We start from the raw sequence: 26481 nt of genomic DNA, 5'->3' as shown, positions 1-26481 counted from the left end.
GGCAGAAGGGAAAGAAGGAAGGAAGGAAGGGAGTTGGATGGATAGAAAGGAGAGAGGGAGGGAGATGGGTGGGCAGAAGGGAAAGAAGGAAAGGAAGGAAGGAAGGAAGGGAGATGGATGGATGGGAAGGAGGGAGATGGATGGATGGGAAGGAGGGAGATGGATGGGCAGAAGAGTAAGAAGGAAGGAAGGAAGGGAGGGAGGGAGGGAGGGAGGGAGATGGATGGGAAGGAGGGAGATGGATAGGCAGAAGAGTAAGAAGGAAGGAAGGAAGGAAGGAAGGAAGGAAGGAAGGATGGGAGGAAGGGAAGGAGGGAGATGGATGGATGGGAAGAGGGAGATGGATGGGCAGAAGAGTAAGAAGGAAGGAAGGAAGGAAGGAAGGGAGGGAGGGAGGGAGGGAGGGAGGGAGATGGATGGGAAGGAGGGAGATGGACAGGCAGAAGAGTAAGAAGGAAGGAAGGAAGGAAGGAAGGAAGGAAGGAAGGATGGGAGGAAGGGAGGGAGGGACATGGATGGGCAGAAGGGAAGGAAGGAAGGAAGGGGAAAAAAACCACTTCAAGTAAGTTGACCCAGCTTTCATTTTGCACCATTTTCAAGCCACAAAAATCCCAATGCATTTTAAATATATAGGTACGTCCTCATCTTATGACCACCATTGAGCTCAAAATTTCTGTTGCTGGTCAAGGCAGTTGTTAAGTGAGTTGTTTTGCCCCATTTTACAACCCTTTTTGTCACAGTTGTTAAACGAATCAGCTGGCTGTTCAATGAATCTGGCTTCCCCCATTAACATTGCTCATTGGAGGCCAGCTGGGAAGGCGAGAAATGGTGATCAAATGACCCCAGGACAATGCAATTGTCCCAAATCCATGCCAGTTGCCTAGCGCCTGAACTTTGAGCATGATCACATGAGGATGCTATGATGTTTGCACGTGTGAAAAATGGCCTCACATCACTTTTTTCAGTGCCATTGAAACTTCCAGTGGTGACTACATGAATGGCTGTAAGTTGAGAACCATTTGTACAGCAGCCTCAGTCTTGGAAGATTCTAACAAGGGAATCAGAGCATTGACTAATTTTCTTGGAGCAAAATTTGCTTTTAAAGAATGCTTTTTTGTGGATACCGACATGAGAGACACACCTTTTATTAATCCAGTGACAACACTGAAGCTCCAATATGACTCCGGTCAGGTCAGTTTCAGTGCTGCCACACTGGAGCTGAGGGAAAAGGGAGGGGGGATTAGAGATAGCAGGGTTTGTGTAGCCAAAGCAAAATACTTTCTCTTGAGAACCAAGGGCAGTCTTACACCTGGACCGTGGAAGGACGAGTGAGGTCACCAGACATCCAGACAGCGTTTCGATTGGACCACATTTGGGGTTGTGGGAAAACTTTCTCTTTTAATTAGGCGAAAACTACGGGGACCTTCAGAGACGGTTTTCACCAGATCTGTGCCAATATGATATTTCCAATAAATTCTTTGAGCAATCGACCTGCCTTGGAGTTTTGCTTGCTATGGATCTATTACTTGGAAGTCTGACATTCAGCATATGAACTGTTCTGTTTAGATCTGCCACAATAGTTGCTACAGCTAGTGATTTATGACTCATTGATGTTGGTTCCCGGTCACTGACTTAAAAAAAACAACGGATAAAAGCCTTAATATCGGAGTGATATCTATTTTGCAATTTCTCCGCCGCCTGCAAAAGAGGTTCTCTTTCTAATTCTCTGAGAGAAGTTTGAGAATTTCTCTTCAATTTCTTTTCTTGGTGATGTCGCAGGGTATATTACTAGAGAAGAGTAATCCAGAAGCTTGTGACTCACCATAACTTTGAGCTACGGTTTGTATGTTTTGATGGTCTATTTCCTAGAATTTGACAGAGAAGCGACAAGATCAGCAACGCTAAGTCTCAATAAAGGAGAATATTTCTAGCTCAGGATTGAAATGAGCGGTCCTTGGTGCTCTCTGAGCTTGCTTGTTTTCTTGCAGATGTTTCATTACCCAACTAGGTAACATAATCAGGGCTAATGGGGAGTGGGGTTTGCTCTCAGTTTATATTCTAGTGGCTTGCCCTGTCAATGTTGGTGGGGGTGATCTTGGACATTTGTTGATTGCGCTGTTTACTGTTGGCTTCTTTGACAGTTTCTTGACTAGGGTCTTGTTTACTTGATTATTGGTCTGATGTTAACCTTTGGAGTTAACCTATGCTAACCTGAATGCTGACTGCTGGTGGAGAAGTATTTGGGATTTTTGTTCTCTTTTTGGCTGTTGATTGTTTCTTTTGTATAGTCTATAGATATTGTTAATGTCTATGCTGGTTTTTATTGATGGCTAATTTCTTCTCTGTTATACAAAACATTAGGGCATACAAAACTTTCGCCAGGCCAATTCTTGAATACAGCTTGTCTGCCTGGAATCCACACTGTATATCGGACATTAACATGATTGAACGAGTCCAGAGGGGGAGGCTGTTTTTGCCCTCCTGGAAGCTCAAAGAAGGCCTCTGGTGCCTGGGGGGGGGGGCAAAAATACCCCCCTTGCCATGGTGCACGAGTCCGAATAGGCCACGCCTACCATGGCCATGCCCACCCAGCAACCGGGCAGAGAACTGGTTGCAAAGGTTTTTCAATCCCATCCCTGTTCAGTAGGAGCTGTGTTATTTCCTCCTAGAAGTGTATCTAGGGAAGTTCACAAAGCAGGAAAATTATCAGGCCAATTAAGATTATAATAAAACAGTGAAATGTTTACGTGTCGAAGCTAATTAGGATTATAATTAGGTTCAACATGTAAACATTCCACTGTTGGCTAAAAATAAACAATTAACAGTAAGATTGAGACAATGAAAATTAATACAAGGAGAACTCCTAAAATCCTTGTTAAAAGCAAACAAACCCTTAACTATGGAATAATATCAGATGCTTGCAATTTACAAAGTACAATGCAGTGGTTTGATCCAACATTAAATTGAGCCTCAAATGAAACCAACCACATTATTCCACTTCTCAATCTGCAGTTGTAATATTGACATATTTCCTAAGCGTTATTGTTAGATATGTTGGCAATGGATCCATCTCCTTGTCTTAATTTTGGACTGAGTCACTGTAATTTGATATTGCTAAGTTTCTTGTATTTCCACTGTTCATTGTGTAAACTGTTTCACCTATAATCAACCTTTCCTTCCTTCCTTCCTTCCTTCCTTCCTTCCTTCCTTCCTTCCTTCCTTCCTTCCTCCCTCCCTCCCTCCCTCCCTCCCTCCCTCCCTCTTTCTTTCTTTCTTTCTTTCTTTCTTTCTTTCTTTCTTTCTTTCTTTCTTTCTTTCTTTCTTTCTTGTAAAGTGATATATAGAGAACTTAACCATGGCTAAGCTTGCATGGGAAATTTGAATCAACTGTCCCCGTATGTCCTTTTACCAAGCAAGACTTTGCAAAGCTTATCTTTATTTCTCCTATATTTTTCCTTGTTACAAAACGTAACTCCAAATGTGGTTTCCAAATGTTTTCTAATGTCCATATATTCTCTTAGAGGAAATGGCAGAAGAGATTAGCCAAAGCTTATCATTAAAAGAATTTCACTGAATCACAGAGCCAGGAAGAATCTTGAAGCTCATCTGCTTAACCCTCCCCCCCTGTCCTGAAATATCTGCAACACAGGATGAATATGCAAGAACAGATCCTTCTCCAGCTTCTGCCTCCTATGAAGATCTGTGGAAACTCATTCCCAAATATGCCAACCAGCAGTTATTGCAGAATGTAGCGGTAATGTGAAATGCAACAATGCTTGCATTGTTAAATGAGATGTAAAAAAGGAAAGAAGAGTAAAGCAGGAAACAGAGTGCTGAAGTAATCCTCCAATGTCAGGTGTGCTTCATGCCCCATCAACCTTGTCATTCCACAACAGATTTTAATTGGGTAATGATGATGAACATCTACTCCCTAGGCAGAAGATGGAGATATCCAAGTAGGAAGCAACTGAACCCAACACAATCTAATTTTCACAATGTCTTAATACAGACATCCACTTCTTGGTACTTTTTCACTTTTTTTGCAGGGAAAACATCTTGTGGAAATACTCCAATGTCAAACTGGCACTGTTACTAAGGGGCGGTTCCCCATCTGCTAATTCCTAGAACTTTTTTTATTCTAAATATGGGAGGAAGCTCACTACTCCCTCTTTCTGTCCTTCGGCTCATTACAGAAGACCATGCAGGCAGAAAACCAACCATATTTGGGCATACCAGGGGTTGTAACACAAATGCATATCTATTTCCCTGGCTCAACTGATAAGGAGGAGAGCCTGTGGCTTAGTGGCTAAGACTCCTACCTAATATGTAATACAGCCCAGGTTCAAATCCCAGTAAGGATATGGCTAGCTGATGAGAGCTAAATAGCTCGAAATAGATTTATACTAGTCTCCCTTTATTTATTTATCAGCCCAAATACAACACAAATATAAAAAGGCAACATTAAAAATAAAAATATGGTTTTCTGCCTGCATGGTCTTCTGTAATGAGCCGAAGGACAGAAAGAGGGAGTAGTGAGCTTCCTCCCATATTTGGGCATACCAGGGGTTGTAACACACATACATACATACATACATACATACATACATACATACATACATATATTGTATAGTTACTTATTGTGTATTAAATTAGAAGAATAACAAACAAAAGAGACAATGATAACATGGGCAAAAAACTTTGGTTATACGATAAGAGTTAGATAAATGTCAGCAACTATGGGGCAGAGATTATAAATTAACAATGTCAACTGCAGACAACGAGAAGATGTTTGTATAGATGGCACTTTCCATCAGAAAGATTAGCAAAGATGATTAAAGATAAATCAGCCAAATGTAGGAAATGTCATCAGATACGGGGATTGCACTATCATATGTGGTCATATGTGGACATGCATAGAAGCTAAAAAATATTGGACAAACATTTGTATGTGGTTGGAGAAAATGATACAACATATTGACTTTAAACCAGAATTATTCTTGTTGGGGATTTTACCAGAAACTTATAGTAAAGAAAATGTGTTTTTGATTATTCATATAATAACTGCAGCTAGAATTGTATTTGGAAAAATGAAGAAATCCCTACGGATGAGAAAGTGATTAAGAAAATATTAAAATGTACAGAAATGAATAGATTAACACTTGCAATTAAAGAAAAGGGAGAATCTGCCTATATAGTACAGTATATGGGAATTATTTTATCAATGGTTAGAAAATAAATATGAAAATTAGAAACGAAAGCAGAGGAGTGAAATAGGGAAACTGTATTAATAAAATTAAATAAGTTAAGAAGGGGTTTGCTATAAAAGCATGTTATGTATTAGCATCCTTAAGAATAGATAAAATAATGAAGAGAAGGACCAAGGGAGACATGATAGCAGTGTCACAATATTTGAGGGGCTGCCACAGAGAGGAGGGGGTCCAGCTATTTTCCAAAGCACCCAAAGGCCAGACAAGGAATAATGGATGGAAACTGACCAAGGAGAGATTCAACCTGGAACTTTCTAACAGTGAGAACAATCAACCCCTGGAACAGAAGTTTCCTTCGGAAGTTGTGGGAGCTTCATCCCTGGAAGCTTTCAAGAAGACTGGACTGCCATTTGTCAGAAATGGTGTAAGGTCTCCTGCTCGGATAGGGGGACTGGACTAGAAGATCTACAAGGGCCCTTCCAACTCCATTAATCCATTATATGTTATCTAATGTCATTTCCATTGCCTAGGTAGATGGCAACACGTAGCTCAAAAAAAAAAAAAAAAAAGCAAGCAAATTCCAATCTATTTTGTTCTTGGAGGAAATCAATGATAAGAAGGCTATGGAGATTGTAGAATATACTGATTATGTATCACCAATTGTGGTTGACCCAATAGATCTTCTCTGGGACAATTTGTTCTGATCCTTAAGATCTTCCAATGAGTACATGTCTATGGAAATTTTCAATCATCCAAGTCACAGTTGTCCTAAAGGTATCCCCCCCCGCCCCAAAAGTCAGCTGGACCTTCAATATTCCAGTGGGCACAGCTGCTGTAACTGGTCCCATCTACCTTGGGGCAGATTGTCCTCTTCTTCTTTTACCTTCTGCCTTTCCTAGTATTGTAGATTTGTTCAGACATTTATATCTTCGCATAATTTGTCCATATTATAATACTATGATCCTGGACATTTGTGTTCCAAGTGAGAATTCTAGGTTTATTTCCCCCCCCAAAAAAAAACCTCTAGTGTTTAAAAGAGGGATGCAGTGGTTCAGTGGCTAAGACACTGAGCTTCTCAATCAGAAAAGTCGGCAGTTCAGAGGTTCGAATCCCTAGCATAACGGAGTGAGCTCCCGTTACGTGTCCCAGCTTCTGCCAACTTGGCAGTTTGAAAGCATGTAAAAAAATGCAAGTAGAAAAATAGGGACCACCTTTTGTGGGAAAGTAACAGCGTTCCATGCGCCTTTGTTGTTTAGTCATGCTGCCACATGAACACGGAGATGTCTTCGGACAGCGCTGGCTTTTCGGCTTTGAAATGGAGATGAGCACCACCCCCTAGAGTCGGGAACAGGTAGCACATATGTGTGAGGGGAACCTTTACCTTTGGTGTATAAAAATTTCTTGGCTATCTAACTCTCAATGGTATTCTCAGGAGTCAAAAGCACCAACATCTTTTCTATCTGGTTCCTTCAAAGTTGAACTTTTGCTTTCATAGAGTTTCACTGGGAAAATTTACGACTGAGTTTAGATTGGAAAACCAGCAAACTGTTTTCAGACTGAACCAAGAAACTGTAGTAACAAATTTATGAAGTCCATTTGGCTCAACTCAAAGGAAGGTTGACTTTATCTTTTCACTCCAGTTATGGTCAGAATTGAAGCCTCGTTTCTAGAAATGAAACTTCCTTATCTCCTGCACTTCCATCCTCTTTTTTCTTCTTTGTGGGGGGAGGGGGAAATACTGCTGAGAACTGAAGAACCTTTGATGTTATAAGTGGAAGAGGTTAATGTGAATGGCCTCTCACAGCATGAATAAAAGAGCAATAAAAGTTATTACTCATGGTCATTCATTAAAAAACATAAAAAGGCATCCTTTCAAATTATGGTAAGATAGTTTTAATGGTATAAAAAGGTAAAGGTTCCCATCGCACATATGTGCTAGTCATATGTAGGGGGCGTTGCTCATCTCCGTTTCAAAGCCAAAGAGCCAGCGCTGTCCGAAGACGTCTCCGTGGTTATGTGCCCAGCATGACTAAACAACGAAGGCGCATAGAACGCTGCTACCTTCCCACCAAAGGTGGTTCCTATTTTTCTACTTGCATTTTTTACATGCTTTCGAGTTGCTAAGTTGGCAGAAGCTGGGGAAAATAACGGAACTCACTCCCTTATGCGGCACTAGGGATTCGAACTGATCGAGAAGCTCAGCGTCTCAGCCACTGAGCCACCGCGCCCCTTTTCATGGTATACCACAGATATTTTAGGGAATGGCAGTATTTTTATAATGTGTAAAGCTTCCCTTTGCTGAGTTATAATGCCATTTTGATATATTTATTGTATTTGCTTTGGTATTAAGTGGGATTCTAGAACTACGTTAAAATTATTAAAAAATATGGAGATGGGATGGTATTGGCAAATGATCATGTCCAGGGTTTGAGGATCAAATTCAACTGATGATAATTTAATATCAATCCTATTTGATATATAATTGATTTCTCCCACTTTAATAATGTGGCATTTCCTATGCAGATGTTCCTTAATATTTATAAGGTTTTAAATTATGAACATGATAAGTGCAGAGGAGAGATTCGGTTTGGAAATTCAGTTTGGCGGCTGTTCTATCAAATCTCCAAATCAAATTGCCTCTCAGAACTAGTTGATAATTTTGAACTGATTCAGTTAAAAATTCAATATCTGTATGAATCACAAATATGAACTGGATTGAAGCCTGTCTATGCATCTCTAGTAAGCATGACTCACAAATTCATTTTTTTTCTTTATAAAATATCTGTACACAATGTGGCGCTTTTTCTATCAATGGACTTCAGCACGATTTTCTCTCCACTGCTTATTTATGCATATCTATGCATACATAATATGCATAAATAACGGATGCGATTGCTCAGGGGTTAAGATATTGTGCTTGTCAGCTGCAAAATGAGCAGCCCAGGTTTGAGACCTGAGCGCTGCGTGATGAGCTGAGCTCCCGTTCCTTGCTCCACCTCCTGCCCACCTAGCAGTTCAAAAGCATGCAAATGTGAGTAGATAAATAGGTACCACTTTGGTCAGAAGGTTACAGTGTCCTGTGTGTCTTGGCATATAGTCATACTAGCCATGCGCCCATGGAAAGTGTCTTAGCTGAATGGCTCCCTCTGCTAAGAAACGGAGATGAGCACCTTCCCCTAAAGTTGGACATGACTGGACAGGAAAACCTTTGCCTTTTTGGATATCTATCTATCATCTATCTATCTATCTATCTATCTATCTATCTATCTATCTATCTATCTATCTATCTATCTATCATCTATCATCTATCTATCTATCTATCTATCTATCATCTATCTATCTATCTATCTATCTATCTATCATCTATCTATCTATCATCTATCTATCTATCTATCTATCTATCTATCTATCTATCTATCTATCTAACATCTATCTATCTATCTATCTATCTATCATCTATCTATCTATCTATCTATCTATCTATCTATCTATCTATCTATCTATCATCTATCTATCTATCTCTATATATCTCTCTCTATATATAGTATCTATATATCTATATCTATATCTATCTATCTATCTATCTATCTATCTATCTATCTATCTATCTATTGATCTCCCTCTCTCTCTCTCTTCCTCTCCCTCCCTCCCCCTCCCTTTCCCTCCCTCTTATGCAAAAAAAAATCATTTGCATTTTTTTACTACTCTCATTTAATTTGATTTGCTTTCAAAACGACTGGCTGTGAGCCAATGACAATAAGAAAGCAGCCACAATAAGCATCTGTCTAAAGACAAGCAATTAAAAGCAACTTCCAATCATCAAAGGTTAAAAGCCTTTCAGATGAAATGCCCTGTGTCTGGTACTGAGAAGACTGCAAAATGAATGTTTGGGGAAGATGAATTTCAGAAGTGCATCAGGCAACTGCGTTTCTAACTGAAGAACCAGCAAAGATAAGCCAAACTATTTAAATATGCTCCGATGGAATGCAGGGAGGGGATGGATCCCAAGAAGGGAGGGGTGGGTGCAGTCCAGAGGAGTAAGATGCAGATAGTTGAGTCCTCAGTCTGGAAAGATTTGACCTATAGGTATAAAACAATAAAGAGAGTTCAGCTTGGAAGAATGGTTTCTGGTTTGGGGCCTGACATTTAGTGACTGTGGAATTCTGGGAGTTGAAGTCCACCTGTGGTGGCTGAGGGATTCTGGGAATTAAAGTCCACACATGTTATGATGCCATGAGGTGAGGAGGGGGATCCAGTGGTGGGATTAAAGTACTTTAACAAACGGTTCTCTGTCCTAATGGTCATCTGGGTAGGCGGGGCTCAGTGGTCATGTGACTGGGTGGGCATGGCCACCTCAATGTCACTCACGTCACTGGGCCACCTCAATGTCACTCACGTCACTGGGCTGTTACTATGTAAAGAGGTAATGTAATGTATAACCGGAGAGGCAGTTTCTGTAAGCAGGGCAATACAGATGAGGCTAGAAACAACATCGGAATGTTTCCTTCCTGCTTTCCTTACAGGATTAGCCCTGTAAAGTGGAAAAAAACAAAAGGAGATTTCTTCCAACAACCGGTTCTCCGAAATGCTTAGAAAGTTCACAACCGAAGAGGTGCGAACTGATTGAATCCCACCACTGGCTGGATTCCTAGGAGGGAGGGTGTGCAGTCCAGAGGATCAAGAGGCAACATAGCTCAGATGTTATGTATGAGAGAAAGAGGGTGAAGACAGCCCCTCTCTAATAGTTCCCAGACTATATTGTACCACCAGTAGAGTTCTCAGTCTAGCAAGATTTGGTCTATAGGTGTGTAATAAAGACCTCAGCTTAAATATCATTAGATATAATTCTTTGGTTTGGGGCCTGATATGTGCACATTGGCATATGCATAATAATCCCAAGCAACATTATGTAGTCTATAATAGTAAGCATGGACTGGAGTTAAACTGGCAAATGCATGAATCCAACTGGGGTCCAACTTTTCCCAGCCTTTGTCCTCCAGATGTCTATTTGATTTGTCTAACGATTTCCTTTCTTAACATTAGCTTCCTCCTGTTTTATCTCAAATTAACAAACAGAAGGTCTCTTTGTGGCATTTTCTCCTTGCCACAATTGTTGGGGCCTGAATGACGTTAAAGAAAACCCATTTGGAGAAATAATCCTTGTTCACTACGTGTCTTTGATGCCAAGCTTACATAAAAAAAAACAACAACAAGAAGGAATGCTTTGCGCGAACTGCCTATCAACTATTCACTGGGGAGGCTGAACCATCCTTAGAATAAACTTAATAAAGAGGCAGAGCTGTTCTAAATTATGCAATGGGTAACTGGGTAGAAAGGGAATAATAAGTAGTGATGGGTATGCAGAAAGCACTCTTAATTTCTCCTAGCTCTCCTCCATAAGGGTCTTTATTTTTTTACTAGCCGAGAACCCGTTGTTGCTCCGGTATTTATTTATTGGGGGAGGGGGAGGGGAAATGTCCGGACCAAACGTAATTTCTAATATTGGATTTTCCCCCTAACCAGAGGGACCCCCCCTTGTGGAGGACTGTGAAGCCGTTAACATGGCAACTCCACTGCGCTGTACAGTAGAAGCCAGTACAGCAGTACAGCACAACAGGCTGTATCTTAACAGAACACCCCCCTGTGTGTGTGTGTGTGTGTGTGTGTGTGTGTGTTAGGTGTGTCTTACCACCACAGTATTTTTCTCCATAGAGTAAGTCATCTGTGTACCAAGTTTGGTTGAAATTTCTCCAGGCGTTCCAGAGTTATGCTGGAACATACACACACACCCAGCCATTTTTATATACTGTATATAGAAGATTTTTGCATTGTTACTGATTCATTTATTCATTCATTCATTTATTGGATTTGTCAACCGCTCCCTCTCCCCGAGGGGACTCGGGGCAGTGTACAGACAGAATAAAATACATTATATACAACAATTACAAAGCCCATAAAAACAAATTAAACACAAGTCTGTACAATAGTGCAAAAATTAATTAGTGATTAAAACCAAATTAAAATACCACAAAATTTAAAATAACCGGCCAGGAGAGTCGAGGGATTAGATCATGATTGTGATTGGGCCAGGCCAGCTAATTGGAACAGGTGGGTCTTGAGTTTCTTACGGAAGGAGCGGAGATCAGTAATGATTCTAATGTCAGGGGGGAGGTCGTTCCAGAGGGTCGGGCCCATCACAGAGAAGGCCCTACTCCTGGGCGCCGCCCGCCGGCATTGTTTGGCGGACGGCACCCGGAGGAGTCCCTCTCTGTGAGGAGAGGTCTCCCAGATCCTGCATCAGCTAAGGACCACTTGAAAGTACAAACAACAAATTGTATCCATACTTATTTAACATTTCAATATCCAGGTCATTTAGCATAAATAATCTTCATCTACTCAAATTAAAGAGCAGCAATTTGCATGTCTATATTCTGCTCTGTTGAGACCAAAGCAACCCCTTCAGTTCCTTTGCTGGTATTCACAGGAATACCAATCTTATGGGGTCGGTGGATGTCAATGAGACAACCTTAAAAACATGCCTTATCTTTTTCGCTTAAATGATGCTGTCTGTACCAGTGGAATAGCAATAGCACTTAGACGTGCATACCACTTCATGGTGCTTTACAGCCCTCTCTAAATAGTTTGCAGAGTCAGCATCTTGCCCCCAAACAATCTGGGTCCTCATTTTATTGACCTCAGAAAGATGGAGGGCTGAGTCAACCTTGAGCCAGTCAGGATCGAACTGGTGGCAGTGGGCATATGGTAGTTATCCTGCAATACTGCATTCTAACCACTGGAAAGAAAGAAAGGAAGGAAGGAAGGAAGGAAGGAAGGAAGGAAGGAAGGAAGGAAAATAGCATTTAGACTTATATACCACTTCATAGTGCTTTGTAGTCCTCTCTAAGTGGTTTACAGAGTCAGCATATTGCCCTCAAAAATCTATTATGTTACCTTCCTACTGACTGTTACCCTTCCACGGAAGTGGTAACTATTTATCTACTCACAGTTTCATGCTTTCAAACAGCTAGGTGGGCAGGAGCTGGGGCAAGGATGGGAACTTTCCCCATCACATGGCACTTGATTTGAAACCCAAAGTAAAGGTTGCAACTAACAAACCTAAGCAAATCAGAACTCTGAGGCCAAGCACTTCCTCAAATAACTTCTTTATTGGATAAATCATATAGGCACACTTGATAGAAGCCAACTCTGACTTTTTCCCATGGTTACAGTATAGTCAAAACCAGTAATGACCCCTTCCCCACAGTGCCATTAATCACATTGGCCAATTAGGTTAATTGGCAGGCTTCTCATGTATTAATCGCCTTCTTCATCCATCGACTAGGAGATGACCTTGGTTCTCAAGAGAAAGTTCTATGTTGTGTCTAGTAATACATCCCAACCTCCTCCCCCTCCCATACAGTGGAGCAATGTTGAACCAGGAAAATGGCTTTTGCCAGGTTCAGTTCGGTATTGACACCCAGGCTGTCAGCTTTCCAGCTGAAAAGCTCAGCTTCTTAAAAACACACACACACACACACACACACACACACACACACTTCATATTACTTTTTAAAAACTAAGTTTCATTTATTATTGCCAAGAAAAAAGTTGTTTCCAGATGATTTATCCAGAGCTCTCTTAGAAGATTCATTTTCCCTCCTCAAACGAAGTCTGGAATGCCATTTCCTACAGCTCAGCTTAACATCTGGAATACTGAATTTATTGCCCAGTTCATTAGGACTCCTACTTAGTTAATCTAAATATGTAAATTAATCGAAGTTGCTTCTTTTCCAGGATGATTAGAGAAACTTACTTCAAAGCACAACGTGCATCAGATTACCTTCTAAATACCACAGCTCACATTTCCATACAAAAGAGAAATAAATTAACTAACTTTTCAGACAGTAACATTCATCAGGCTTAAAGGATACAAGATATTCTTGATTGCTCCCATCCATCCAGAAGTTGGTAGGAAACCCAACCATCCAATTATTTCAATCCCCAAATCTAGGATATGACAAATTGAGGCAAAACACCAGGGAGTATGTGAAGCTGCAATTTTATCCATGTTTAGCCTAATGAATTTAATAAGGTCTACTTCCTGTGAGGTTAATAGAGGATGGTGGACGTTAGCGTATGACACAGCAACGTTTCGTAAATGTCCTCTTTTAAAGTGATGGAAAGATATAGCAATTGTCCCCCACCTCTGCTTCCAGGATATTGGATTTCCAGACATGGAAAAAGAGCATTGTGGGATGATTCAGAAGAGGTTTTGGAATCACTGGATCAATATTCATCTTATTCCTTTGACATAACTCTACAATAGGGGGAGAATATTTTGGCGTAGGACTTCCTTCTCATTGGGCTGATAGAGTGGAGAAGAGTAGAGTAGAGTAGAGTAGAGTAGAGTAGAGTAGAGTAGAAAATAATAGAGAATAGGGTGGGGTGGGATAGGGTAAGGTAGGGTAGGATAGGGTAGGGTAGGGTAGGGTAGAATGGAATGGAATGGAATAGAATAGAATAGAATAGAATAGAATAGAATAGAATAGAATAGAATAGAATAGAATAGAATAGAATTCGTTATTGGCCAAGTGTGATTGGACAAGGAATTTGTCTCCGGTGAGGAGCTCTCAGTATACATACAAACAACAAAGTGATAACTCATAGATCATAAATCATGAACACATTGAGTAAGGGGGAGCAGGGGAAAGAAGGGAAGATGTCATCTCCACTAGTCAATGTGTTGGCTTATCAATGGCCTTGTTGAATTGTGTTCTGTCCCTCTGAGATTGCTCTACTGCCCTCGCGGAATTGCTGTGTAAAAAGATTTCCTTTTCAAAAGAAGTATAATCTTTTTCTTTAACCAGTTTAAAGAACAGCAAGCTTCACAAAGTGTGGTCCATAAGAAAAAAGGCACCACTGATTCTTTTCACCTTCTGTAATCTATCAATTTGGAAAGATATGTTTTCTTATTTGAGGACAGAAATGAGACCAAAGAGCCTTTCAAAATTCTCCACTGATTGGAAGAAATTGGTGGGCTGTTTTCTCTCAATTGCTCTGGGGGGAAAAGACATATCTTCCAACCATTACTTTAAGAGCAGATGATCCCTAGCCACCAGCAATAGCAACCTTATTGAAAAAGTCCATCAGAAAAGTTTGTCATGATGTTATCTGGGAATTAAAAGAAGAAGAAGAAGAAGTGGAGAATCCAGAAGCATCACAGGCAACTGGAAAGATGTGTAACGAAAGACAAAAGCATTCACACATGATTGACAGCCACTTCTTCTTTCAATAAATGCCACATTGCAACTCTGAGCATTTCCCCAAAATTCTCTTCTCCTTCAAAAACCATTTCAGGGGCCTATTCTGCCTCTCATCAAACTGAAGGAGAAGAAGAAGGAGGAAAAGCAGAAGGCAGGGTAATTACTCCGGCTGGTGCAACTTTGAGAAGTGAAATCCAAGCTGAAGAGATTATTCATCATTTAGTAGTAGTACAAGGTGTGTCCATTCCTGATAATCTCAAAGTACAGGGATGTCTCTCTCCAAATCACTGCCGTAAGCTCTTTGTCAGGGTTCCAAATAGCATCCAAAATTAAATCAGAATCCAAGGCAAAGTATTGCTCAAAATTCTAATTTATTAAGAGAGTCATGTTGGCACATCTGGGAAAACCCGAATCTGAAAGCTTCCCGGTTTTTCCCACCCAGTTGAAAGTTCAAGATCTTGCCCCCACACTCACAAGCCCATCACATGGTCCATCAATCTCCCACTGCCATGCTGGCAGTTCCACCCATCCAATTCCAGTCAGGTGCAGAGATGCAGAGACAAAAGATGACCTTGGCTTTCTAGAAAGGAATTTTGTTTTGGCTACACAGCACCTAACTCCGTACAATCCCTCCTCCCATTTTCCCACATCCTTTGTCTCTGCATCTCTATACCTGACCAGAACGGGATGGGTGGAAGCTGCCAGCATGGCAGTGGAAGATTGGACCATGTGATGGACTTGTGAGTGTGTGTGTGTGGGGTAAGATCTTGAACTTTCAACCAGGTGGGAAAACTGGGAAGCTTTCAGATTCGGGTTTGTGTCAGCATGGCTCTCTTAATAAATTGGAACTTTGAGCAATACTTTGCCTTGGACTCTGATGTACTTTTGGATACTATTTTAAACCCTGAAACCTGCCAGATTTGGGGTTTGAATCTGTGTCTGTTCAGACCTAGTCCAACATTCTCATTATGATACCACACTGCCTTTCAGAGGTGTGTCCTCCCCCCCACCAGTTCTTGGACAGTGGCATTTTGTTGCCTATGATCATAGGCACGAGATGTGACCATTTAAATTTTTTTTTAAGAGATCACTTTTTTAAAGTGATCATGTGATCTTTTCAGAACGTGGAAGAGAGTTGGTAGGAGTTTGTTGTTGTTGTGCGTCTTAATTATGTATGCTGCTCCCGCAGTGTCTATCTCCTTCTGCCCACAGAAAATGAAGGCCACTAAGAAAGAATAAAAGATAACTCACCCTCACAGATATTGTAACTCCAGGTTGAATATGAGTCAGGACACATCTGGCATTGTGGACTCACTAAATTAATTAGGGCATGCACCAGTGGACAGTAATCAAGCTTCATGTCAGCTCCCTAAACAGCAGTATGATGAAGTACTGAAGATTACATTAGATTTAATCACGCTAGAATCTCATCTACTTCGGAACTCAGCTCAGAGTAAAAAATGGACAGCCAACTTTACAAATCGGGATGCTGTGAGCCTGTTTATTCAGAGGTAAGCCCAGCTGAATCCAGAGGGATTCCTCAGGTGAGTATCTATTGAGTGTCTACAGCAAATGGCAGAAATGCAAAAACCAGAAAACTCAGGGAAAATGTTACACCCAACAAGGACAACAACAAAAAAAGCCAGCAGGGTGCTTAGATCTGGCCTGCGAGGCCATCCTGGAAACAGAGAAGGACCAGCCCATGGTGCCTCTGCCAGGAAAAACGGAGCCGGGGGGGGTATGCATGGCCTCCCCAGGGCCTTTTTTCAGCCGTGATGGCCTCCTGCAGCCTTCTGCCAGTGAAAATGGAGCTCGGAGGCAGAGGTGGGTTGCTCTTGGTTCGGCCCGGTTCGAGCGAACCAGTAGTAGTGGCGCTGGGAGGCTCCACCCACCTACCCGGATGTTTCTGCACATGCTAAGAAGCGTCACGTACACATGTGAGCATGTGTGCAAGCCCGAGTGAACCGGTAGCGCCGGGATTTGCAACCCAACTCTTCTCGGGGGGATCAGTTTTTGCTGGCAGAGGACTGCAGGAGCCTGTCGTGGCTGAAAATGGAGCCTCGATGAGTGATGTTGGGCTGGCCATGCCCACCTTGGCCACGCCCCCAGCCCCAGAGGTCAAGCACAACCCTGTTGCGGCCCTCAATGAGATTGAGTTGGACGCCCCCGTCGAAGAGAAATAGAAAACCCTACGGGAAATTTCCCGAGAAAGAGAATTCCCTTTTCCCCTACCCAACACGTCTTAATTTTAAAGAGCCATTTATGTAGACAATGCTATCTGCATAATTTAAATTATGATAATTAAACCACTGAGAACTTGTCAATGCTCGCAACTTGTATCCTTTAGCAATCGGAGGAAAAGCCAGGCGTGCATGTCAATGCAAAGAAAAAGATCCCACCAAGAGTTTGTTAAAGGAAAGGAGGCGATACCTCCCATTTTGGCAAACAAGATTGCTTTTAATAATTAATTGCCAGCCTTCTTGGGATGGAGCTCTGCATTAGAAAATGAGCACTTTGCGATTATGAAGCACGGCTGTCCTGGGCTTTAATAATACATTTAAAACAACAACCACAACCCAGGGGAGAAGAGAAACAGATACTAAGGAAGTTGGAAGTGTAACGTTCACATTTCTGCTAACCTCCCGAAGTTGCGTTTCTGCATCTCAAAGAAACAAAGGCCCCGTTTCCACCTCTTTAAGCTCCTGCCTAAGGAAATCAGCCGGGAAAACAAAAACAATTTGGCCTCTATTTTATGTTGGAGGGATAAACCTGCATAATATACTTCAGAGGTTTTGGTTTGGAGGGAAATGTCATTACGTGTGTTCTGATTTTTCCTTTCATTCACATCCAGCAAAGTCCCAGCAAACAGACTTTCATGGGTGAATTTATAGCCACAGACCTTATCACGCTTGGAGAGCTGCCAGGCCGATATCTTCCAAATGCAACGCTGTACAAGAAAATACTTGGCAAGGAGTCTTTGAGAGTCACGAACGAATCTTCAACCTAATGAATTGAACTAATGGTCTCCTGCAAACTCCACTCCCCTTTCGCTCCTCTTTATTCCCTATGGGATGGGCCATTCACCCTCAACTTGCTTCCAGAAGTTGTGGCAGCTTCATCACTGGAAGCTTTCAAGAAGAGACTGGATTGCCATTTGTTAGAAATGGTGTAAGATCTCCTGCTTGGGTGGGTGGGGAGGGGAGGGGGGAAGCAGGTTGGACTAGATGATCTACACGCTCCCTTCCAACTCTGTTAATCTGAATCTGAATCAATATTGCAAGTGTGGCCTTACACTTGGTAGAACAGGTGCCCTACCCTAGTCTGGGATATCCTTTACAGAATAATGACATTACCTTGTCCTCATACGAGTGCATATTAGTGGCAATTAATAATCTTAGTATTAGTTCTGATGGCATGAACGACAACGCCAGTGGCACTGTGGTTATTTATGATGCCTTTACAAGCGCAGCACATTGCAGATCAATAGCTAAAGTCAAGTTCTTGAGATGATGCAAAGCAAAAGCTGTAAATTGTCTTCCATGATGTCCTAAAGAAGTGAGTAGTTCACGTTAGTGAGTTTACAGTCTAGCTGCCTGGTAAAGCTAGCATCAGAGGCTATACAATACAATACAATAGCAGAGTTGGAAGGGACCTTGGAGGTCTTCTAGTCCAACCCCCTGCCTAGGCAGGAAACCCTATACCGTTTCAGACAAATGGCTATCCATTCACCAGAAGGTTTGAGGCAGCCCATGATACAGCGCTTGGCCCTAAAATGCTAATTGTCAGTGTTTAAAAAGAGAGAAGCAAATGAGATATCGTTAACTCCTGCCTAGACTCCTCTCAACCTCAGTGTGAGCTACAAGGTCAAAGTCATCTGGAAAGAGGAATTGTTTGAAAAGACCTGCCAAATTGTTCTTTTGGCTCGTAAATACACATGGTGAGAGGAAGAACAGGGAAATAGATGATGCTCTTACCATGAGTGGAATCTCAAATTTACTCCAATGGCATTTCGGATTTTCAGCATGTCACAAAGAGACAGGATGGCAGATTCTAAGTTTCAAAGATGCTTGAGGGATCCATAAAAAAAAAATAACACAGGAGGATTAAAATGTCCTGGGGATGTGGCCAAAGTGATTGGACTCTGACTTTGCAGCCAGCCGGAGTTCTTCATTCTTGGCTGGATTTGCACACACAATGCCATTGTGTCTTCAATCATGGTTTAGAAACCAGAATAGATTAAGCCAAATCCTAAGAGATTATGGTACCATATTTCCCTGAAAATAAGTCAGGGTCTTATTTTCTTTTGACCCCTGAAATAAGTGCTTGGCCTTATTTTCGGGGAGGTCTTATTATTTTTGAGGTGCAAGAGGCGGTGAACGTGGTCACCTCATTGCTGCTGCTGTGTTGCAATATTTTCAGGGAGGGCTTATTTTGGGAGGGCAGGATTATTTTAGCGCACGCGCTCAAAATCCCGATTGGGCTTATTATCTGGGGAGGTCTTATTTTCGGGGAAACAGGATAGTCTTCAATTTACAACCATTTGTTTAGTGGCCATAGGTTCACCATCACTGCTATATATGTTGACAACAGCAAGATTATTGTGTGTGCAAAAATGGAAGGACATTTCGATTCCTACCATGGACGAATGGCTGCAGAAGCTGATGGAGTTGAGTGAAATGGCGAAAACGGACCACTTTGATTGAAGAAAAGAACATAAGTGCTTTTGTTTCCACATGGAAACCACTTCTGAACTTTGTGCTTGAAGTGGAAAAGAATGAAACTTTCATTTGGGGTTTTATCAATTGGATCAGGGGTGTCAAACTCAAGGCCCGGGGTCCGGATCCAGCCTGCAGGGTGTTTAGATCTGGCCTGCGGGATTGCCCTGGAAACAGCAAAGGACTGGCCTGCGGTGCCTCTGCCAGCAAAAATGGAGCTGTGGTAGAGGGTTGCAGGAGGCTGTCTCAGCCAAAAACAGAGCTTGCAAGTGCCGCGGGTGGCTCTCCCGAGCTCTGCTTTCACTGGCAGAAGGTTGCAGGAAGCCATCGCAGCTGAAAACGGAGCTCAGGAGTCTGTTTTTGCTGGCAGAGCACTTGGGCCACCATAGGTGCCTCCAACATGAGTAATATCGAGCTGGCCCTGCCCAAGCTGGCAACACCCACCCTGCCCCGCCAAAAGTCAAACACAACCCTGATGTGGCCCTCAATGAAATTGAGTTTGACACCCTGGATTAGATGGATAGATGCTTATAGAAATGGCGAGTTTATATTATTATGAAAAAAAAAAACCCAAAAATTTGTCGTTTGATGTTAATGCTTTATTCTACTGCAACCGAGCGAGTGGGAAGACAACACTTCCTTTTCGTTTTCCCAACCACTGGTGGGTTCCTAACAGTTTGGACCAGTTCAGCTGAACTGGTAGTGGTTTGGTGGCCTGGGTACACTGGAACCGGCAGCGACCCCGGCCTGCCACGCCCCTGAACCAGTTCTCCTATGGTGGCGGCATCTTGATTTTCAGCTCTGCACATGTGCAGAACAATTTTCATTGCATTGTTTTTTTTTTGTTTTTTTTTTGCACATGCGCAGACCTGTTTATGAGCAAATATGCATGCGTGCGGGTGGGGGGGGTATCTGGCATGCTCACGCACAAAAATTTTGTGCGCATTAAATCAGCATTAATGCCGGGAGTAACCCACCCCTGTTCCTAACCCTTCCTCACTTCTCTTCCCTACTTTTCCCCCACTGCTTTCCTATTTATACTTGTATTTTGTATCTCATTTTATCTTATAACTCAGTAAGATGTTTGCGGGAAGACGTTTTGGCTTGATGGTGGTTGTAAGTTGAAGATTACTGTACTTCATGGCTTAGTCCCATATCTGAACTGAGTTATTGCCTCAGTCTCCCTAACACTCTTGTTCCCTCAAGCAGATGAACTCACTTGGAGTCGTGTTTTGTCAACAACCCCTTCCAACCCTTCAAAGGTGCTTTCTCCAAAGGCAACTGGACTTTTATTTTTTTTCTTGAAGACATTTCACTTCTCATCCAAGAAGCTTCTTCAGCTCTTCAATGAAACGTCTTCAAGGAAAAATAAAGCCCAGTTGCCTTTGGAAAAAGCACATTTGGGAAGACTGTGACTTGGATGATTGAGAATCTCCATTGACCAAGTCTTCCAAACTATTTTTTTCCTAGACAACGTAACAGGTAGGTAGATTAAGTAACAGCATTAACAGTATGAACTAAAGGTTTCTTGGTGCTCTCTGAGCTTGTTTGTTTTCTTGCAGATATTTCATTACCCAAACTAGTTAACATCATCAGTGCTAGCCAGATGTTACCTAGTTATGGTAATGAAAGGTCTCCAAGAAAACAAGCAAGTCGAAAGAGCACCAAGGATCCCTCATTTCAACCCTGTGCTACACATATTCTCCTTTATTGGTGCAGTATGAACTAATCAAATTGTGTCAGAGAATGCATGGCTGGGAGAGACATGGTAACAAGGTCAGCCAATGAATAGGCATAGCAACTAAATCAGCCAATGAGGGGCTGTTTAGAAACTGAAACAGTATTTGCTGGAGACAGCAAGGCGCCTGGGCGGGGCTTAGGCTTAGCTTAACTTTCCTGTATAGAGGGAGGTTCTCTTTGTCTGTATTAAGCTCTGAACTCTGAACTGGAACTGCTTCTCTCCTCTGCCTGTGTATCTTTGCCTGTAACTCTCTACCATGCTGGAGAATCCACTCTTTGGTATTGTATATTTACTCATGTGTTATTATGTACTGTGTAGAAAGAAGTTAATGAATGAATCCTGCTGAATCAGTTATCTCTGTGTGCTTTCTGTACGTGATTTTTGCAACAAACTCTGACAAATTCGTATATCCTAAAATTGCATATTGGCTAATAAAAGAATGCAATGCTCCCTGAGCCTATGTCCCCAAATGTTCTAATTTAATTCACTGACTTAAAAAAAAAACTGAGGACATTATTCTTTTTGCAAACCATTTACATCTTGTGAGCTTTAAGCCCATGAATAATTTCTGCATTTTTCTTCCCAGAAGTAACAACGTACGATGTGAAAAGACTACAAGGAGAAAACTCGTATCACTTTTCAATATTTTTTTTGATCCCCTTTTCCAAGCAGATGGACAGACAGACAGACAGACAGACAGACAGACAAGCGAAAGAATAAAAGGAGGCCGACAAAGAAGGCAAACCATAACTTCTGAATTCGTATTCACACAATTAGTTTTAAGAGCTGCTCTCTGGCTCATGTTGTGCTGTAAAATGTCTACATTTCCTGACGTATTGTGCAAAATCTTCCCTAAGCCAGAACATTTTCTAAAGATCTTTTTAGTTGACACTTACCAACACACACAGACATAAACAACGCCTCTTCTGAAGAAAAGCTCCAGCAAAGAAGAGCGCAAAAGAGCCTTTGAAGGGCAGCCTTTTTCACATTCACAAGCAAAAAGACGCTTTTGTGAGAATTTCAAGTCTTTGGAAACAGCTCTGTAAGGAGGGAGAAGATCTCTTCAAAAGAACCTGACTGGTTATGCTCTTTTTGATAAAAGCTGAAGCCCGTATTTTTACCGAGAGAAAGCACGCATTATTCAGCACGGGCCAAAGAGAAAACAAAGACCGCACTATGTAAAGGTTTCACATCTGACAAAATACGCCAATTTTATAAGAATGTAATGAAGAGTTATTGCATGTCAAGGTGTGAAAGCTTATGAGTGCCTCGCTGAGAATAGGGAAGAAATCTACCGTAATCACAATGTCTGCAACCAAAGGAGGTCTTATTTGAAAGAACAAATGGTGAAATCGTCTAGAAAGAAATTGGACCGAGTTCTCTTTGATAACAATGCATTTTTCTTCCTTCGTGAAGGCGGAAAGTTTCCATTGTGAGCACCAATCTTCCGTATGCGTTCCTAACCACAGTATTTTAAGTTAGTTTGCCCAACGGATAAGTTTGCTTTTGAGAGGAGAGCTTAAAATTATTTGTTACATGTATCGCTATGGTGCAGTGGTGGGTTCCGGGTAGTACGGTCTGGTACGGATGTACCGGCAGTAGCTGGGAGCAGTGGCCTCTGTACCAGTATGGTGGCTCATTTGGCCCACCTGCCTGCCCGCATGCCATAGCTGTTTATAATGCGACCGGCCAATCGCGCATATGTACACAGCGTGCAATGCCTGCACGACCTCCGGCGAGCAGCTGGGAGTTATAGGGCGGTGGCGTGCGCATGTGTGCGCAGCATGCATGCCTGACTAGGATGCCCGACCCCGTACGCAGAGTACTAGTTGCGATGGGATCCGGAACCCACCACTACTGTGGTGGAATGTAGTCTGGATTCCCAGGAAGCAGGGTGGGTTGCATTCCAGAGTGCAAAGCGAGAGTGAGGTTTAGACCGTTTGGTTGGAAAGAAAAGAATTAAAACAGCTCCTCCCTAGCAGTTCACAGAGTATATCTATAGTGATCCAATTACCCCGTTTCCCCGAAAATAAGACCTATCTTGAAAATAAGCCCTGGCATGTTTTGTGACAGAATAACAATGATGGAAGGGACCTTGGAGGTCTTCTAGTCCAACCCCTTGCTGAAATAGAAAACCCTTTTAGACGAATGGTTGTCCATTCTCTTCTCACTGTTGAGTGACTAATCTAGCCTCCTCGTTAGCTGCACACCTAGAAACTTAATGCTGCTAGCCACCTCCATGGGTACCAACTTGGTTGGGTGGAAGAGATTTAAAACAGCTTCCCCCTAGTGATTCCCAGATCTACATAGATGCAAATAGTTGCCCTAGTTTGGCAAGATTTCTGGCTGTAGATGGGGAACCATAAGGGACTACTCAGAGATATCCCTATATGCCTTTCTTGGATCTTGGGGGAGGGGGGACTGACAATACCCCACATTTCTACCAGGGGTGAAATTCAGCAGGTTCTGGAGAACTGGTAGCAGAAATTTTGGGTAGTTCGAAGAACCGGCAAATACTACCTCTGGCTGGCCCCAGAGTGGGGAGGAAATGAAGTATCCTTCCCCTGGAGTGGGGAGGGAATGGGGATTTTACAGTATCCTTCCCCTGGAGTGGGGAGGGAATAGGGATTTTACATTATCCTTCCCCTGGAGTGGGGAGGGAATGGAGATTTTGCAGTATCCTTCCCCTGGAGTGGGGAGGGAATAGGGATTTTACATTATCCTTCCCCTGGAGTGGGGAGGGAATGGGGATTTTACAGTATCCTTCCCCTGGAGTGGGGAGGGAATGGAGGTTTTGCAGTATCCTTCCCCTGGAGTGGGGAGGGAATGGGAATTTTGCAGTATCCTTCCCCGAGGAGTGGGGTGGGAATCGAGATTTTGAAATATCTTTCCCCCAGGACTGGGGTGGGAATGGGGATTTTGTAGTATCCTTCCCCTGCTATGCCCACCAAGCCACGCCCAGAGAACCGGTAGTAAAAAAAATTGAATTTCACCACTGATTTCCACCTATGGGTTACAGAAGTTGGAGGCAATCCTTATCAATCCCAGAAATGCTAAATACTAAAATATACGAAACAGCAACAACATGCAAAGTATTTCAGAAGAGCATTAAAAAAAAAAAAACAAATTTACCCAAAGGCACATAAAACGTCAAGAAAATCAATTTTAAAAACCCACATACAGTTCAACAGAACATGTACCGGTCGATACATGTACAAATGGTTTAAATAAAAATGTTCTCACCCTGGAAAGATTTGATTTTCTGCCCTCTGCAGAGCTAGTGGGAAAATTGCAATGGCTGCCTCTTTTGTGCTCTTTGTGTCCTGGTGGGACAAGTGCTGAGGAACCCTTGGAGTTAAATAAAGTTTTATGCTGCCTTTTATCAATATCAGTGGGTGAAGAATTTATCCTATTCTCCAAAGAATTCCAGCCAGAGATCCTGGCTGCTATCTGTACGATCTATTAGATGTTCTCCATCTTGATGGAATCGGGAGAGTTGCTAAATTTCATGCCTCTCTGAGCATCATTTGCCACTTACTGGGCTGTAAAATAGAATCTTATTGTCTTGTCTTTGTGTTCTGAACAGAATAACAGAGTTGGAAGGGTCATTGGAGGTCTTCTACTCCAACCCCCTGCTTAGGCAGGAAGCCCTACACTGCATAAGACAAATGGTTATCCAACATCTTCTTAAAAACATCCAGTGTTGGAGCATTCACAACTTCTGGAGGCAAGTTGTTCCACTGATTAATTGTTTTCACTGTCAGGAAATTTCTCCTTCGTTCTAAGTTGCTTCTCTCCTTGTTTAGAATAGAATAGAATAGCAGAGTTGGAAGGGACCTTGGAGGTCTTCTAGTCCAACCCCCTGCCTAGGCAGGAAACTCTACACCACTTCAGACAAATGGTTATCCAACATCTTCTTATAAACCTCCAGTGTTGGAGTATTCACAACTTCTGGAGGCAAGCTGTTCAACAGATTAATTGTTCTCAGTGTCAGGAAATTTTTCCTTAGTTCTAAGTTGCTTCTCCCCTTGATTAGTTTCCACCCATTGCTTCTTATCCTGCCCTCAGGTTCTTTGGAGAATAAGATTGGATTCTGCAACATTATTCTGGGACACATATATTTGCATTCCTGTGGGAATATTTTATGGAATTGTACCTTTTTTCCCCCCTGTCCAGTGAACTCAACCTTCCCTCCCCTTTTGGGGGAAAGCTGCAAAAATCAGAGCAGAGTCAAGATCTAAGAGAAAGGATCCACTTACCAACGCACAGAGAAGATCAACCGCTTCTAGAATCAGCTCTTGATGGCCAATCCGAGTGACTCCCAATTCTTCCAGCTCCTGATGAGTGATGTGCAACAACTGTTCCCCACTGATCTTTTCTCTCTCAAAGTTTTTAATGTATTGCTGCAGGCAGTCATCGAGGCCTAGAAAGTGACAATGGCAGCTATGAAAGAACAGTTCTCAGTTGGTTCACCGCAACTCAGTTGGAGCTAGAAAACATTCACACTTCAAACTAGAAGGTTTTCGTCTGGATAAGTGCAAACGGTGGATTCTTTTTTTTAAAAAAAAAAAGCCTCAGCCAAGATGATTATTTTTATTTACTTGCAGGTTTTTATTTTTTATTTATTTTTTTAAAAAGTTTAAACAGTGTGGCACCTGGGGGGGTCATACATTCTAATACAAATAAAATTAATAAAATTAATCATAGTTATTACATTCAGCCCAGGGGTGGCATTCATTTACCTTCCCTACCAGTTTGCAAATGTAAGCATGCATGTACTAGCTTTGCTTGCATGTGCCCCATCCGTGCATGCATTCGACCTTCAGCACATGCGCTTTGGCTAAAACAAGTACCTAAATGGGATGCCATAGAGCAGTGATGGCTAACCTTTTCTGGACAGAGTGCCCAAAGCATGCACGCACAAATGCGTGCACGCAGTCACGCCCAAAACCTTAAAATGCAATGCGCATGTGCCTCTGCACATGGGCCCCGCCCCAGCGCATATGCGTGTGGCCCCCTGCATGCCCCCCCTCTTGCACATCTTATTTTTGGAAAGCACACTGGCTCATTACTTAAGACGCTGGGCTCGTTGGTTGAAAATCTGACAGTCCAGGTTTGGGACCTGAGCTCCATGCAACGGGGTGAGCACCCGACCTTCCCTCAGCTCCTGCCAACCTAGCCATTCAAAAGTGAGAAGAGACCTGAAGACCAGCTGGCTGGTGGGAGGTGCGCATGCATGTGCAGCAGAGCTGAAGTGGGCCAACTGCTTGTGTGCCATCAGAGAGCGCTCTGCGTGCATAGAGCCTAGGCAGGTGGGCGGGGCCACCCATGATTTCCACTACCGGTTCAGGCGAACTGGTCTGAACTGGTTGAATACCACCTCTGATTCAGCCAACTTATATATTTCTAATAATAATGCATATTTATATTAAGTTGCAATCTGTCGTTATTCAATTGTTCCATGTTTTCTCTTGTTATTGCTCTTATTTTATTATATAACAGCGTATGCATTCACATTCCTACTTGCAGGTTTTTAGAATTGCACTCGACTGAAA

The 26481-nt window shown here is 42.3% G+C and overlaps 1 protein-coding gene across 5 annotated transcripts in view; it reads right to left on the bottom strand.

Moving 5' to 3' along the window:
- The window catches only part of LOC309397768 (connector enhancer of kinase suppressor of ras 2-like), a 341564-nt gene that overhangs the window by 161669 nt on the left and 153414 nt on the right, over window positions 1-26481 (bottom strand). For all 5 annotated transcript variants that reach the window (XM_081964086.1, XM_081964088.1, XM_081964087.1 and 2 more), the window contains one exon: window positions 25186-25349. In XM_081964086.1, coding sequence (XP_081820212.1) covers window positions 25186-25349 — 164 coding nt within the window. The remainder of the gene's footprint in view (window positions 1-25185; window positions 25350-26481) is intronic.

This window comes from Natrix helvetica, assembly GCF_964273705.1.
Source record: "Natrix helvetica genome assembly, chromosome: 11".
Classification (NCBI taxonomy): domain Eukaryota; kingdom Metazoa; phylum Chordata; class Lepidosauria; order Squamata; family Natricidae; genus Natrix; species Natrix helvetica.
Note: the sequence above shows the minus strand (reverse complement) of the source record. Positions and strands in the feature narration are given on the sequence as shown.